At 37.0% G+C, this 14,968-nt stretch overlaps 1 protein-coding gene across 1 annotated transcript; it reads right to left on the bottom strand.

Moving 5' to 3' along the window:
* Positions 1-86: 86 nt before the first annotated feature.
* LOC132926237 (general transcription factor II-I repeat domain-containing protein 2-like) lies at positions 87-1,864 on the bottom strand. The gene is made up of 2 exons (XM_060990576.1): positions 164-1,864; positions 87-107 (listed from the first exon to the last, which is right to left on the bottom strand). The coding sequence occupies exons 1-2, from the start codon at positions 1,862-1,864 to the stop codon at positions 87-89; spliced, it is 1,722 nt and encodes a 573-aa protein (XP_060846559.1).
* Positions 1,865-14,968: the final 13,104 nt, after the last annotated feature.

Below are 14,968 nucleotides of genomic sequence, written 5' to 3'. Positions count from 1 at the left end.
TTTAATGAGAAAAATGACATTTTTTTTCTTGGGCTAATTTTTTAAAATCTGGTACTCTTGGAGAACAACTGATGCGTAAAGTGTTTTCAAGGTGGTGATCTGTTAATCTTGAACGGTATCGGTTTTTTAAAAACGTCATTTTTGAAAACGAAGTTTCACATACATAAGTGGAGCCAAACATAGTAGCTAATTTTATGGCAAGGGTTTTACAGTTCATGTATTTATCCAAGACATGTTTTATCCAAAAATCTTCAGTAGACGAAGTCTTATTCATTTGCAATGAGATATCTTCTTGCAAATCAATAATTTCCATTTGAAGTGAAGATTTTGGAAGTCTGAATAATTTTGTAGCAACGTCAATCCATTCTCCAGTCGGAGAAACTTCAAACGGATTTTTTAAAAATTGAGACAGTTTTCCAATATCTGCAAAGTCTTTGAATCTCTTACCAAATTCTTCACCAAGGTCCGACAAAAAACTTAAAAACATACTGCAGTCTATGTCGGAATTCTTTTTATATTCAAGGATTGTTGGAAAATGAATAAAATCTTGATTTTTTATATCTTCTTCAAAGATTTCAAGTTTTCGTCGGAAAGCAGATACACTTGATATCAGATCACAAATTAACTTGTTATGCCCTTGTAACTCAATATTAAGTACATTTAAATATGTAAGAATGTCTTTTAAAAATGCCACAGATAGCATATTGCTCTCGTTTGTTAAGAATTTATGATACTGCTTTGATTCTTGTGAATCCAAGTTTACCAAAAACGTGATTACTTCTTCTTTTATACTCCAAAAACGTTCGATCACTTTGCCTTTACTTAACCAACGGATATTGTTATGTTGAAGTAAATCCGAATATACTGAATCACATTCAAATAAAAAATCTTTAAACTGCCTGTGCTGAAGAGCAGATCGGGACCTCAAAAAATTAATCAACTTGATCATTATGTCCATTACTTCCTTCAGCGTTGTACTAAGTTTGCCACACAGGGATGTTTGATGAATTATACATTGATATGAAAGTATTTCAGCATTCTTATCCTTGATTCTCTTAACAAATCCTTTTTCTTTACCAATCATTGCTGGGGCGCCATCGGTTGAAATAGACACAATTTTATCATAACTAATATTTGATTTAGTCATGAAGTCGTCAAAAGTTTTAAACAAATCTTCTCCACGAGTCTTGCATTTCAATGGCAATAATGCTAACAACTCGTCTCTAAACACTTTACTTTCAGCGTCTAAAAAGCGCACGAAAATTGACATCTGCTCAGAATCAACAATATCACATGACTCATCAATTGCAATAGCGTAGCAAGGAGCCATCTGTAAAATGTGAATTAAATTATTTTTGTTGTCATCGGCCAATAGTTCTGTTCTTCTTGTATTGCTTCTTGCTGATAGAGGAATATTTTGAATAGCATTAATTATGTCCTTTTTATCTTCAAAAAGTGCAGTGGCTACTTCCAACATACACTCTTTTACAATTTCTGAGTCTGTAAATGGCTTTTGGTGCTTATTTAACGTCCAGCAAACACGCAATGCTGCTTCTATTGACTTTTCTTGCCCACTCATACTTTTTACTAACATAGTCGTACTATTTTTATAAGACAAGAGATACGCTTGGAGCTTATCTTTACGCGCTGCACTGTCAAGAGGAAATTTTTTTTCAAAATCTTTATGTATTGTATCATAATGACGCTTTAAATTAGCACATTTAACGACAGCAACTGTACTGTTGCATATGAGACAAACTGGAACGGCTCCAGCTCTTACTGGAAGTGTAAAAAAATATTGTTCGGTCCACTCAGCCAGGAACTTTCTGTTTTCATTGTCAACTTTACGTTTTTTGGAAAACATACTAATCGAGTATAATAGCACACGAATAATATTTATAAATTAATAAGTTTTAACACTACGGACGCGACGGACTACGAACGACAAACGCAACGCAACGATTAAATTGAACTAAATAATATTATTAAGTGTTTCAAGAAGTAGGTTCAATGTATGGTGTTCTGTTATCGTGACTATTATTATAAACAGCTTTATACGATGAACGCTATCGTAATTTCCTAATAAATCATAAAAATAGATCGCCTCTGAAATCACACACACACACACACACACGCGCGCGAATGCAAGCGACTCGGCCCGCAGCCGCGACTGCGGCACGTTCAACAACAACACAGATAATGATTAACCGTTATTATTGTCTCAGCGCCTCATGAAATCGATTTCAATTTTAGTTTAATTTATATATAAGATATATAGGAAAATTAAGAAAATTTTTGGCGGTCCATATTTTTTCCTTCCGCGGGCCGGACATGGCCCGCGGGCCGCCTATTGCCGACCCCTGCTCTAAATGGTTCTTCTGGATTGAGGCTATACTTAAACTGCAACTCACCATAAACTTTTTCATATCGAATCCACCTTATATGAAACCAATTTACTTTATTCCCATCAGTATCTACTGTTTTTTTAGTCAGTGAAGTGCTTACTAAATTTTAAAATGAAAAAAACTGTTCTTGTTTCATTTCAATTACTTTAAATGGTTTCTTTCCTTTTACTGTTCTAACAAATTGATACCAATCTCTTGGTATCATTATAGGAATGTCTGAAAAATTGTTCGCTATTTCTATTTTCGCGTGAACTACATCACACTCCAAGTGAGTGTGGCCTGGCAGTAAAAATTTTTGGTTGATTATATGCAACGTTGAAGAACTTGCAGTAACTAGACTTAACATAGCAGCCATATTAATATTTCTATTTTGTCCTCCACATGTGTCAGAGTAAGTGATAACATGGGTTACATTGTTGAGCAAATTTAATATTTTTTGGTAAAGACAAGATGCTATGTCGTTTGATCCTCTTTTGATTCATTACCTTCATTTTCAGAACAATCTCTGATGGTCAAGTTAAACGTTGACAAAAGCCTTTTTTAGAATGAAACATTTGTAGAGAGAGCAGAAGTATCTAGAACTTGTTCTAAATCAAATACTAAAACTCTAATATTGTTAGAAGCTAAAGCATTAATTTTATCTTCTTTTTTTTTGCATATAACCTAAATCTGCGAAGTTTTTATGGGTTTCATGTTGTTGCTGGAGTAATATCTTTTGTTGGTTAATGGTTATCCTTACATTGTTTAATTTGTAGTACAAAAGTATCACAAGTCTTACATGTATCCAGTTTTGGTTTTTTAAATTTATAACCAGTTTTATTAAAAACTTCTTTAAACAAATCATATGATCCACATTTGTTACCATTTTTCTCTAGTTTATATTTTTCATACAACTTTTTAATATTTAAATGACATTGAAGATAAAATTTATTTGTGTGCCTTCGAGAATAGTGACTCTGGTATTTAGGATATTTTTCAATATGATTAAAGCTAAAACCAGCAAACAAATAACTATAGTAATTAGTAAACATCAAACTATACAAATCTAAAAAAAAGACATATCAAGTTATGCCATCACATATATTTTTAAATAATGACTTATTAGTTTTGGTTTTTGACATATCAAGTTTTGCAATCAGGTATATTTTTAAATAATGACTTATCAGTTTTGGTCTTTGCTCATGGATGGTGCTATACACATAAAAGACATATCATACTTTGCCACCTTTTAAAACATACTATTTATCAACTATTTACATGATAATCCAAAAATCAACAAAAAATGACATATTAGCTTCTGCCATCACACCACAGAGATATAGGTTCAAAAGTGAATAATCTTTATAAGATAAATATACCGATGGACAAATTAACTGTTGATGAAGAGCATACATTTCAAAATACTAGATTATGTGAATGCTGTTGCAAATCATTTAAAAACGATAATTTGGTTAAAGTAAGAGATCATAATCATTTTACAGGACGTTTTAGATCAGCTGTTTGTTTAAATTGTAATTATGAATTGACAAATGTTTCATTTATTCCGATATATTTTCACAACTTAGTCTATGACAGTCATTTCATTGTCCGTGAACTTGGTTGTAATGAAAATGATATTCATGTAATACCTAATTCGTCGGAAAAATATATATCATATAGTAAAAATATTCAAGATAAATTTAACATAAAATTTATTGACACATTTTGTTTTATGTTAGAGTCTCTTAGTTCACTAGCTGATAATTTATCTGAAGACAAAACTAGATTTAGAGAAACCTTAAAAATATTTTCTTTGTCAACATTAATTTTTCTAGAGAATGGATTACGTGGCGGAATTTGTCATTCAGTTAAAAGACATGTAAAAGCTAACATTCCTAATATTCAAAATATCAATTATGATTCAAACAAACCTGTAACGTGGTTAGCTTACCTGGACTGTGTAAATCTATATGGAAAATCAATGTTATCTGCTTTACCTCATAAAAATAACTTTTTTTCAGTTATAACTTTATCAGCACTTGTAAAAATGAAATAATTAGCACCTTTTATATCATCTATTATTTTTTTTAACAAAACATATTTTTCTTGATTTGAGGTTTTAGAGTATAAATAAATATTTTCAAATCTTAACCCGTTTTCATGAGTGATTAAATTTTACATTATATTTGTTTTTCCTGAACCACTAGGACCAACTAATATAGCACGTATGGTATCAGGTAATAATGATCCATATTTTGATGGTTTTATTTCTATCTGAACATCTACATTTATAATATCTAATTTATCTTTCTGCTCAATTAAGTTCATCTTTTCGTATAAATACTGAAGAATTTTTACTTTATAATCAGTTACAGATGATACGTTCAACTCACAAGTGTAAATCAGATAAGACTGGTAAAGGATTTGTAAACTCACTTATAAATAGTCTTCCGTTTGAAGCTCGTATTTCAAACTATTAGTATTGTAGACATGGTACGAAATTAAAAAAGAGACTAGATTGTGGTGATAAAGGAATAAACCTGTTGGATACTGCATGTCACGATCACGATATTTTGCATGCAACTAGTAAAAATTTAGAAGATAGACATAAAGTGTTAGAACTTCGTGCTCGGGAAAGATTTAAAGCACAAGATACAACTAGAAAAGAGAAAATCGTTGCGTATACCGTAACAAACGTAATGAAAGCTAAAAGAAAAATAGGTATGGGTTGTAAACGTAAACGGAAACGTACTACAAAATAAAAATAAATGTTATACTGTCAGCGAAGAAAAAAAGAACGTTTAAAAAAAAATGTTGGTAAAAGGTTGATTTTAACACCAGGTCAGTCAGGAGGTGCAATTCCCTTAATACCTATGTCGTATATGTCACGCGATGGTTTAACGTATAAAATAAGTATCTCGGTATCCGATTCCCAAACCGTCAAACAAGTAGGTAGTATCGACACCTGCGGTAAGCGCTTACTCAACAATCCTTTGGTGACCACAATAACGAGTACTACGCAAAGGACAATTTAATAAGACCTCGCAGGGCTTATACGTTACAACTCTAAGGTTGATTTACTCTCAGATAACTGACCACGATAACGAGTACTGAATGTTTGAGAGTGAGATCTCTTTAACCTGGACAAAATCGTACTATTTCTCAACTGACCACGATAACGAGTACTGGAAGAGAAATAAGGTATTAGAGTGTCTTGCTATTTTTTACTAAAGTGTTTCCTCGCCACAAACACTTAGGTGCGTACCTCGATATGAGAATAAAAACAAAGCTATATTAATTGAAATAAAATAAACATAATAACACAACGAAATAATTAAAGATATTAAAATAAAACAGTTGTCAGCCGTAACACACCACGACTGCCCGATCGCTGCGTTTTTGTCGTCGCCGTCGACAATTTAATTATTAATTTTTGTCGTATCGGTATTTGTTGACTCCCGCTTCGTATATTTTGTTGTATATACAACATTACAACACCTATTTTTGCAGGATTATCGGCACTTGGTAGTTGGTCTGGAAGTGCTAGTGTGTATAATGCAATACAAAATTCAAAAATAAAGAAAGGTAATGGATTATATTTAAATAATAATGGATCAAGGAAAAAAAACTGATGAATACGCTACCTAACAGACCACTAATTTCTAGAGATATTATAAAATACGTTGTAAAGTTTAATATCAATCATAACCGCGGAGTCTTTTCACGTGATAACTTACCTAAAAAACCTCTCGCAATCGAATGTGGTATATTAAACTTAGACGTATCTTCCGGTAATGGAAGTCATTGGTGGCGTTTTATAAAAATAAGGATAAAGTTATATATTTTGATAGCTTCGGTGATTTACCTCCACCAATTGAATTACAAACATATTTTAAAGGAAACAATATTATATATATAACTATTCAAATTATCAAGATTATAATACATTTAATTGTGGTCATTTATGTCTTAACTTTTTAGAATGTATGAATCAGTCACTTAAAGTTTAAATGGTAATGATACTACATTATCTACAAATTGTTTTCCATCATTAAACGTTAAGAGGCCGTCGTGGTAAAAGTGAAACGTATACAACGCTCAAGAGATGGCGTTGAATTCCATCTCGCCGCCGTCGCGGTAGGCAGTAACCACGCCCATCGTGTACGCGTCGGGGTCCGCGTGTTGTAATCGAGGGAGAGGTACATTATTATTTCACAGACGGTCGTTCAGAACGTTTCGCGTCATTACATGCCGTTGCGTAAATTGTCGCCCATGAATTCTATACAGTGCTGCTAGCTCGCAAGTCGCAAACCTATTTTTTAATGAAAGCTCCTGTTTGCTTAAAAATATTAACCATTAAATTAAGCATACAAATTATTATACACCAGAACTCGATTTATATTTCTAACCCAATTACTTTTTAAAATACATGTAAAATAATAATTTCATTGCGATTAAATAGATTTTTTAGTAAAATTGTTGCGTATTTTACATTGTAACTTATAAGTGACATGAAACAATTTTTGTACGATAATTTAATCTCCTAAATGAATATTTAGCAACATTTTAAATAGTTTTGATTAATAAATATTGGTGTATTTATTTATTTTAATTTTAAACATATAATACTTACATAAAATAAGTATAAAAAATGTTATATATGCTGTGAATTTATTGTTTTAAAAAACATAAAAAAATTAATTTCAAACATTTTTTTCATGTATAGAAAATCCTAATATAAACATTCAGTGAAAATGTCTTGTATTTACAGTTATTCATTTATTAAAATAAAACACGCACTGTACGATTCGCCAAAACTGTCGACACCAGATTACGGAAAACCGTTCTGCCTACAAACCGATGCTAGCGAAATAGGAGCAGGTGCCGTTCTTTTCCAACGGGGTGACAGACCTGAGGAAAGACGGATAATCGCCTACGCGAGCAAAAAGTTTAGTGACACGCAGACTAGGTACGCCGCGGTCGAACGCGAGTGCATCGCGATAATCTGGGCGACCGACAAGTTTAGACCATACTTAGAAGCCCGCTACTATGACCTATCCACAGACAACTCCGCCCTCACATGGCTCCACCGGGCCAAAAATACCAACTCCAAGTTGACCAGGTGGGCACTACAGCTGGCCAACCTGGACTTCAAAACCACGCACGTGCCCGGCGTACAGAACGAATCACCGGACATGCTGTCCCGCAACCCAGCTCCAGGACCCCCCGTAGACGAGGATCACCTCGAGGAACGGCTAGTAGGAGTACCCACCACCCAAATCACCACCACTACTAGCACGCCGACCGACAACCTGTTCGCCACTACGGACCCGGGCAACACCACCAGCGAGCCCACCATAACGCACGCTACACTCGTGACGTGGCAGGCCAATGACCCCGACACGCGTGACATAGTGGACAACGGGACACCGGACACGCCGGCGCGCAATACCAGACAAGCCACGGAAAAAAAGAACAAATATGTTTTTAGCGACGGCCTCCTGCGAATAAATTTGCGCGACTACACACCCGTCATTATACCACGTCAAAAAATACAGAACGTGATTTGGACATACCACGATCACGTCCTAGCAAACCACCTTGGCTGGAAAGAAACCTACAGGGCAATAAAACAACGCTTTTACTGGAAAGGTCAAAAGAACGACATCCGACTGTACGTCAATTCGTGTCACATATGCGCGTGCACCAAACCACTAAACGCGCGCGCAGATGACCCAATGACCGCCAGAACACCCCGCCACCCCTGGGAGGTAATCAGCATAGACCTCATGGGCCCCTACCCGCGCACGAGTAGGGTGTAAGAATTTGGTAGTTTGCTAGGCTACCAAAAGCTACCCACGACCAAAGGGGAACATTTCGGTCGTGACCTATGAGCCGCACCGCGTGTTAGCCCGAAGGCTAAGTCGGTGGAACTCATAGGCTTTGTACACGCAGTGGTGAATGAACACCAAAGATTTATTTAAAAAAGGGGAAAAGAAGACATAATATATAAAAAAAAATATAAATTAAATAACAAAAGAAAGCTATATGGGAATATGGGGGGGGTGGATTTTAATACATTACGATATTATAGTGATGGACGACGAGGCTGCTGACGGTTGACCGACGGCTGCGATGGGCTGGCCAAATGGCCGTCGACACACACGCGGTCGACATGGCCCATCTGCATCGGTCAGTGGCTGAAAGTTGCTTCGCCCGACATCGAGCCCGTGGTGACGTTTAGCACATCATAGCGTGGACACAGCGATGTTGGAGAGAGACAAACGAACTTCGCCGGGTATATATGTGCTTGTGTGGACACGTGGTTTGGACAGCTGAATTCACGGTGAGACTGGGCGCACGAAAAAAAAAACCACGGCTGGTTCAAATGGCGTTGAGAAAGGTAGTGTCGGCAGTCCGACGGAGCTGGCTGGACGGTGGCCGGTGTTGATAGTTGAGATGTTGAGGTGGGGAAACGCAGGGTAGATGTATTGCGGGACTTTTACAATAATGTGGAACTTTAATAACTGCACTGCGGCGAGTGCACCGACGGACGCGACAAAAACGCTGGAGGTGACGGGCGGCGGGCAACCGCGGCACGTCGACGACGAACACTGCACGAGGACGGGGGGGACGGGGAACATTTATTGCATAGCACTGCGGTCATTTCTTCATTAGCGCGCGATATTCATAACAATATATAGATAAGGTATGTTTGTTAATGGTACTATAGGTACAGGTATGTTTATGACATTGATAATATTACTGCAAAAAATGCTGTGACGTTACAGAACCCCCCCAACAAATTGTTGAAGGTGTCTGTAAGGATACCTGAAAACCATTTGTTGTAGAGTAAAAGAGCAGAATTTTTTGGGAATGACTATAGACTAGCATTTTGAGGGAATATAACATTTTAACTAGGGACATCAATTTTGGAGGAGAACGGGATACTATTGCAAGAAAAGGAGATATAATCTGTGCGTATTTTATTTTATTTGATGGGAGGTATATAAGGTTTCAAGTTAATGATATTATGAGTACCTTGAGGGGTATCATCATCAGGGTGTACAAGTTCATATGCGTTAATAGTTTTGACGTTTTTAACTTTGAAAGGGCCCTTGTAGAGGAGAAAGAATTTTGATATTTTTTTGTCTATTTGATTACTGAGCATATGGGTACGGACTAGTACGAGATCGCCTATCTTGAAATGAGTGGGGTTTAATTTTGACATTTGACTTTTTTGACGGGATTCGGCTTTTGTTAGTTGAATTTCTTGGGCTAGGGTTAATTGTTTATTATATTCGAAAGGGGAATCACTGTGGGGGAATTGTATGAATTGCGTTAACGGGTTGTGTTTTGAATTTTTTAAGAAAAGTGTAGAGGGAGATTGGTGGGTGGACTCATGACGTACGTTGTTGAGTGTCCATTCGATGTATGGAACATACTGGGGCCACGTCGAATGTTTTTGGTGACAGTATGTCCGGAACATCCTACCTAGCTCTCTCATGACTCTCTCAGCGGGGTTTGATTGTGGATGATAGATACTAGTGTGGGAAACTTGAATATTGAATTTTTTGAGGGAGGTTTGCCAATACTTGCTGATAAATTGTCGACCGTGGTCGGAAACAATATTTTGCGGAACTCCAAATTTTGGGAAATAATCGGTGGTTAATTTTTTTTATACATATTTTGGCATTGGCTCGCCGGAGAGGGTACAGTTTAACAAAGCGGGAAAAATTATCTACTATCACGAAAATATAGGCAAATTGAAATATGCCTATAGGGAGAGGGCCATAGAAGTCAACTAACAGTTTTTCGAGGGGTTGGTGGGAGAGAATGGGTTGCATAGGACCAGCTATACGAGTAGTCTTCGGTTTGCACTTCTGACATAACTCGCATGTTTGTACTATACAACGGACAGTTTTAGAGAATGAGGGGAAATAGCATATGTTTCGGAGAGAATGGGCTGTTTTGAGGGGACCAGTGTGAGCATAATACTCATGAAATAATTTAATAACTGGGATTACCAGGTGGTCAGGTAGATATAGGGACCAGTGAGTGTCATATTTGAACTTGCGGATGAATAATATATTGTCCTTCATGGTATAATAATGATGCCATACTGGTGGGGGGTCAGATTTTAATGAGGAAATAATATTAACTAATTTGGGGTCTTTTTGTTGTTCGAATGAGAGATTTTTAAAGAGAGGGATTATGTCGGGGGGAATGGGAGGTGGGAGAGTATAATGGAGAATGACAGGGGAGTCTTTAGGGGGTTGGTCATCTCGACCGAGGGGGTGACGAGAGAGAGTATCGATAGGATTATCTTTACCGGGACAATGATGAATTTGAAGGTCGAACTCTTGGAGGGCAAGAGTCCAACGGGTCAGACGATTATTTTTTAACTTACAGGAGAATAAGAATGTTAATGCTTTATGGTCGGTGAATATTTTAATGGGATGTCCTAGGATATAGATTTTAAATTTTTGGCAAGCAAAGAGAATCCCCAGTAGCTCCAGTTCGGTCACCGTGTAGTTTCTTTCGGCCCCACAAAGTGACCTACTGGCAAATGAAAGGGTGTTCCTTTGGCCGTCGCTGTCAATTTGGAATAATTCGGCACCGAGTCCTATATAGGAAGCGTCGGTTTGAATACAGAAAGGGGTATTGAAATTTGGGTGAGTAAGAGATATTTGAAGGGAGAAAGCAGTTTTAATTTTTTGAAAATCGATTTTATTTTGTTCTGTGAATGTCCAGGGAGTGTCTTTGCAAATTAAATGAGAGAGGGGGTGTAAGAGAGAAGAATGATTTTGTGAGAATTTACGATAAAAGTTACAGAAACCAAAAAATGATTGTAGGTCCTTTTTGTTACGGGGTTCGGGAAAATTTTGGAGGGCTTTAACTTTGTCAGGGTCCATTATCATACCTTTGGGGGATATGAAATGTCCGAGGAATTTAATTTCTTTCTTATTGAAATGGCATTTTTTAAATTTAAGTGTGAGACCTGCTTGGGCAATTTTGTGAAAAATCCACTCAAGGGTATTGATGTGGTCTTCAAATGAAGGGGATGAGAGGAGAATGTCATCCACGTAAGTATGAATGTCATTTGGGGATGGACAGGGTATTGAATAATTATTTAAGGCGGCTTCAAGTCCTTTGCCGAAAGCAGCATTGGAAATGTTCAGACCAAACGGGACAACGCAGAACTGGTACGACCGACCGTCATACAAAAAACTAGTGTATTGTCGTACAGAGGGGTCAAGGGGAATCTGCCAGTAACCGGAAGAGAAATCGAGAGAGGAGAAAAAAGATTTATTGTTAAATTTAGCTAGGATATCATCAATGGGTGGAGAAGCGTCTCGAGTGGGGAGAATAATTGTATTTAATTTACGGGCATCTAAACATAAGCGTATCGAGCCGTCGGTCTTGATGACAGTGACCAAAGGATTATTGTATGGTGAGTCTGACCGTTCGATCACCCCCCATTGAATCATTTTATCAATCTCTTGTTGTACAGACGGGCGTCGAGAGAAAGGGACTGGATATGGTTTTATTTTATAGGGATCATGGGGTTTGACATTAAATTTATACGAAAAGAATTTATGAAGGCCGGGTTTGTCTTGAAAGATATGTTGATATTTTTGAAGGAGGGATGTCATTAAATTTTGTTGAGAACTATTGAGGGGAATGTCATTGAGAGCGATATTTTTTTCTGTTTCAAACGGGAGAGGTTGGTATATTGATTTGGCAGGGGTTTCAGAAAGTGGGGGGAACTCGTTAGATACATTAATATTTTTTAATGAATTGACCAGACTGTTTGGATCATGGTCAATGATCAATTTAAAAGGTATGTTGTTTGTTACAGAGAGGAGGGAAATTTCTTTAGTATTGTAGTCTATAGTCACCCCGTTTTCCAGCAACCAATCCGTTCCCAAAATGATAGGTGTAGAAAGTTGGGGTACAACAAGAAAAATACCAAAGGTGTCATAATTATTAATGGAGAAATTTAAATAGATTTGAGATTTAATTTTGACCGACTTGTTACTGAGAGCTGTTGTTAATAGTATACCAGTGAGAGGAAAGAGGGGAATTTTAGGTTGAGAGGGGTCTACTGTTAAATTTTGAAAAAGTTCTTCAGAGATGGCGGATACTGAAGCACCGGAATCCAGGAGAGCGTTATATGAATTATTAAAAAGCTGTAAAGAAAGTTCAGGGCGATAATTTGGGGGAGGTGTGACTTCATGGTTTAGATCTAACGGGTGGGTAAGTATAGAGAGTTGAGGATTTTGTTGTAGAGACACAGTACACATCCTCGCGGGTCTGGTCGAAACTAGTTTCCCGGAGGTGGTACGGCATGGTCTGGTAGAGAGGATGGTTGAGTGTTACTATTGTTTTGATATTGTGGTCTATTGTAGTTGTTATTACGGGAGGGGTTTCGATTTTGATTTTGAGGGCCGGAATGGGGATAATACTGTTGTTGTTGAGAATTGGGACGAGAATTATTGTTAGAATTACCATTGTTGTTCTGATTGTTGTGGGGTGTGTTGGAACGTTGAAGGTATGTAAGCTGTTTAATCAACTCGTTCGTAGTGAGAATGCGGAGTCCCCTTAGGGCTAATGATACGTTGTATGAAAAATGTGAGGTAATTTGGTCTACCATTTCCATCTGGTCAATAGGAGGTTGAAGATGACGTGCACGACTGATCCAGTCCATGGCGTGTTCAGACATTGTGGCCTCATCACGGTGATAGTGGGGCCGATATAATTCGTTGCGTACTGAACGCTGTAAGCTTTGTGACCAGAAATAATCTCGGAACAGTTCTACGAAATCATTGTAATTTATGGGAGGGGGAAGGAGAGTATTGTACCAAAGCAAAGCTTTGCCGGTAAAGTTATCACTGATGAAATTAATTTTGACCTGGTCGGAGGCATTATGCATTAAAAAATACTGATCAACCTTATCAAGGAAGTCAGCGGGGTGAGTGGGAGAGAGTTGACCGTTGTACTTAGGGATGCGGTGGGGATCTAGAGAGATAGCAGAAGTATGGGATAGATTATTTGAAAGGTTACTATGGTTAGAGAGGTTTGGATTATTTTGACAATTTTGAATAGCTGAGATTGAATTATTGGGAAGACTATTTATTTTGGAGATATTGGGCAAGACTGTTGAAGAGAGAACGTTAGGAGGGGCTAGTGATTGTGTTAATCTTGAGGGTAATGATGAATTTAGTTGAGGGGGGCATTGATATATTGAAGGTTTGGTTGAAAGGGGGGGGGGTCTATGGAAGTATTTTGAAGTCTATTCTCTAGAGCCGCCAGTCGTGAGGCTTGACCTTCGGTGATACAGATCCGGTCCGAAAGCGATTGGATTTGTGTGTTGATACTACGCTGTACACTGTTCATGTGGTTGATACTTTCATTTAGGGTGATGGAATGGGAATTATTATTACTTGCTATACACTCGGCAATGTTGCCTTGTATTGCAACGAACTCAGTATGGAAATTGGTTTGTATTTGTGTCAGTTTGGATGTGATATCAGCGTCAACCTCATCTATGCGGGTACACAGGTCGTGGAATTTTTGATCATACTCGATGAATCGATTGGCAAAAGAGTCGAGCTGTCTATGGAAAACCTGGTTCATGTCATCAATTTGTTGTTGGAGGGAGGCTAAGGATGGGGGTGTTGTTTCAGATAGGGAGAGGTCGCCCTCGTTGGGGTTCTCCATGGTGAGATCGAAATCAGTAGCAGGGAGTATGGGAGAGTGATAGTAGCTTGACGGGTTGTACCTATCAGGCTGTTTGGTCTTGCGCTGACCAGCACTATACATGTGACAGTAACGGGAAAGAACGCAAAACGGATATACACAGGGGTTTTTCAGCAAAGAGGTGTTTACTGGTACCTCGGTAGCATAGAAGGCAGAGCAGTTATAATATATATATAATAGTAATAAAATAGTTATAAAATAATTATAGGGGTTAAAGGAATAAGACCTTATATAAAATAATTATAATCAAATGTTAACTTCTCAGGAAAGAGAATAATAAACTAACTATTTGTAATAGTAATGAATCAATACTTTAAATAAAGCAATGAACTAAATAATAAAAATAATAATAAGTATGAAGTACTTCAATAGTACAGCAATAGAATAAAAACTAATAAACAAGGGAACGTAAACATTTACTAATTATATGATTATGAAATATTTATAGGTAACAGCATACACTAACTGGTCCAAGGACTACGATAGTACCATACAGTGAACTATTCGGCACCAATAAGAAAAGAAAAAAAACTAAATAATAATAATATTGGATAATGATATGTAGATCACCACATATGAGTGGGATAACCTAAGTTAATAATATTATAATAAGTGTATCAACACTGTATTGAATATTGATGAAATTTAATTTAATAAATAATAATAGTATATAATATGATATAAGGTAATATAATAAGTGTGAACCAAAGTCACTAGAATATTTTAATTTATAGTATAATAAAAGTGGGGCCCTAGTCGGGGCAAAGCTACCTAACACAGCACCTCAGTCGTCGTTGAGTATTATGTAATAATGGGAAAAT

This window comes from Rhopalosiphum padi, chromosome 3, assembly GCF_020882245.1.
Source record: "Rhopalosiphum padi isolate XX-2018 chromosome 3, ASM2088224v1, whole genome shotgun sequence".
In the NCBI taxonomy this organism is placed as follows: Eukaryota; Metazoa; Arthropoda; class Insecta; order Hemiptera; family Aphididae; genus Rhopalosiphum; species Rhopalosiphum padi.
The sequence above is the reverse complement of the archived record's forward strand: the minus strand, read 5'-3'. Positions and strand labels throughout refer to the sequence as shown.

Coding starts and splice junctions, on each gene's coding strand:
- LOC132926237 (XM_060990576.1), bottom strand. CDS start 1,864: ATGTTTTCCAAAAAACGTAAAGTTGACAATGAAAACAGAAAGTTCCTG. Junction 108..163: donor CTATGTTTGGCTCCACTTAT/GTATGTGAAACT, acceptor ATACCGTTCAAG/ATTAACAGATCACCACCTTG.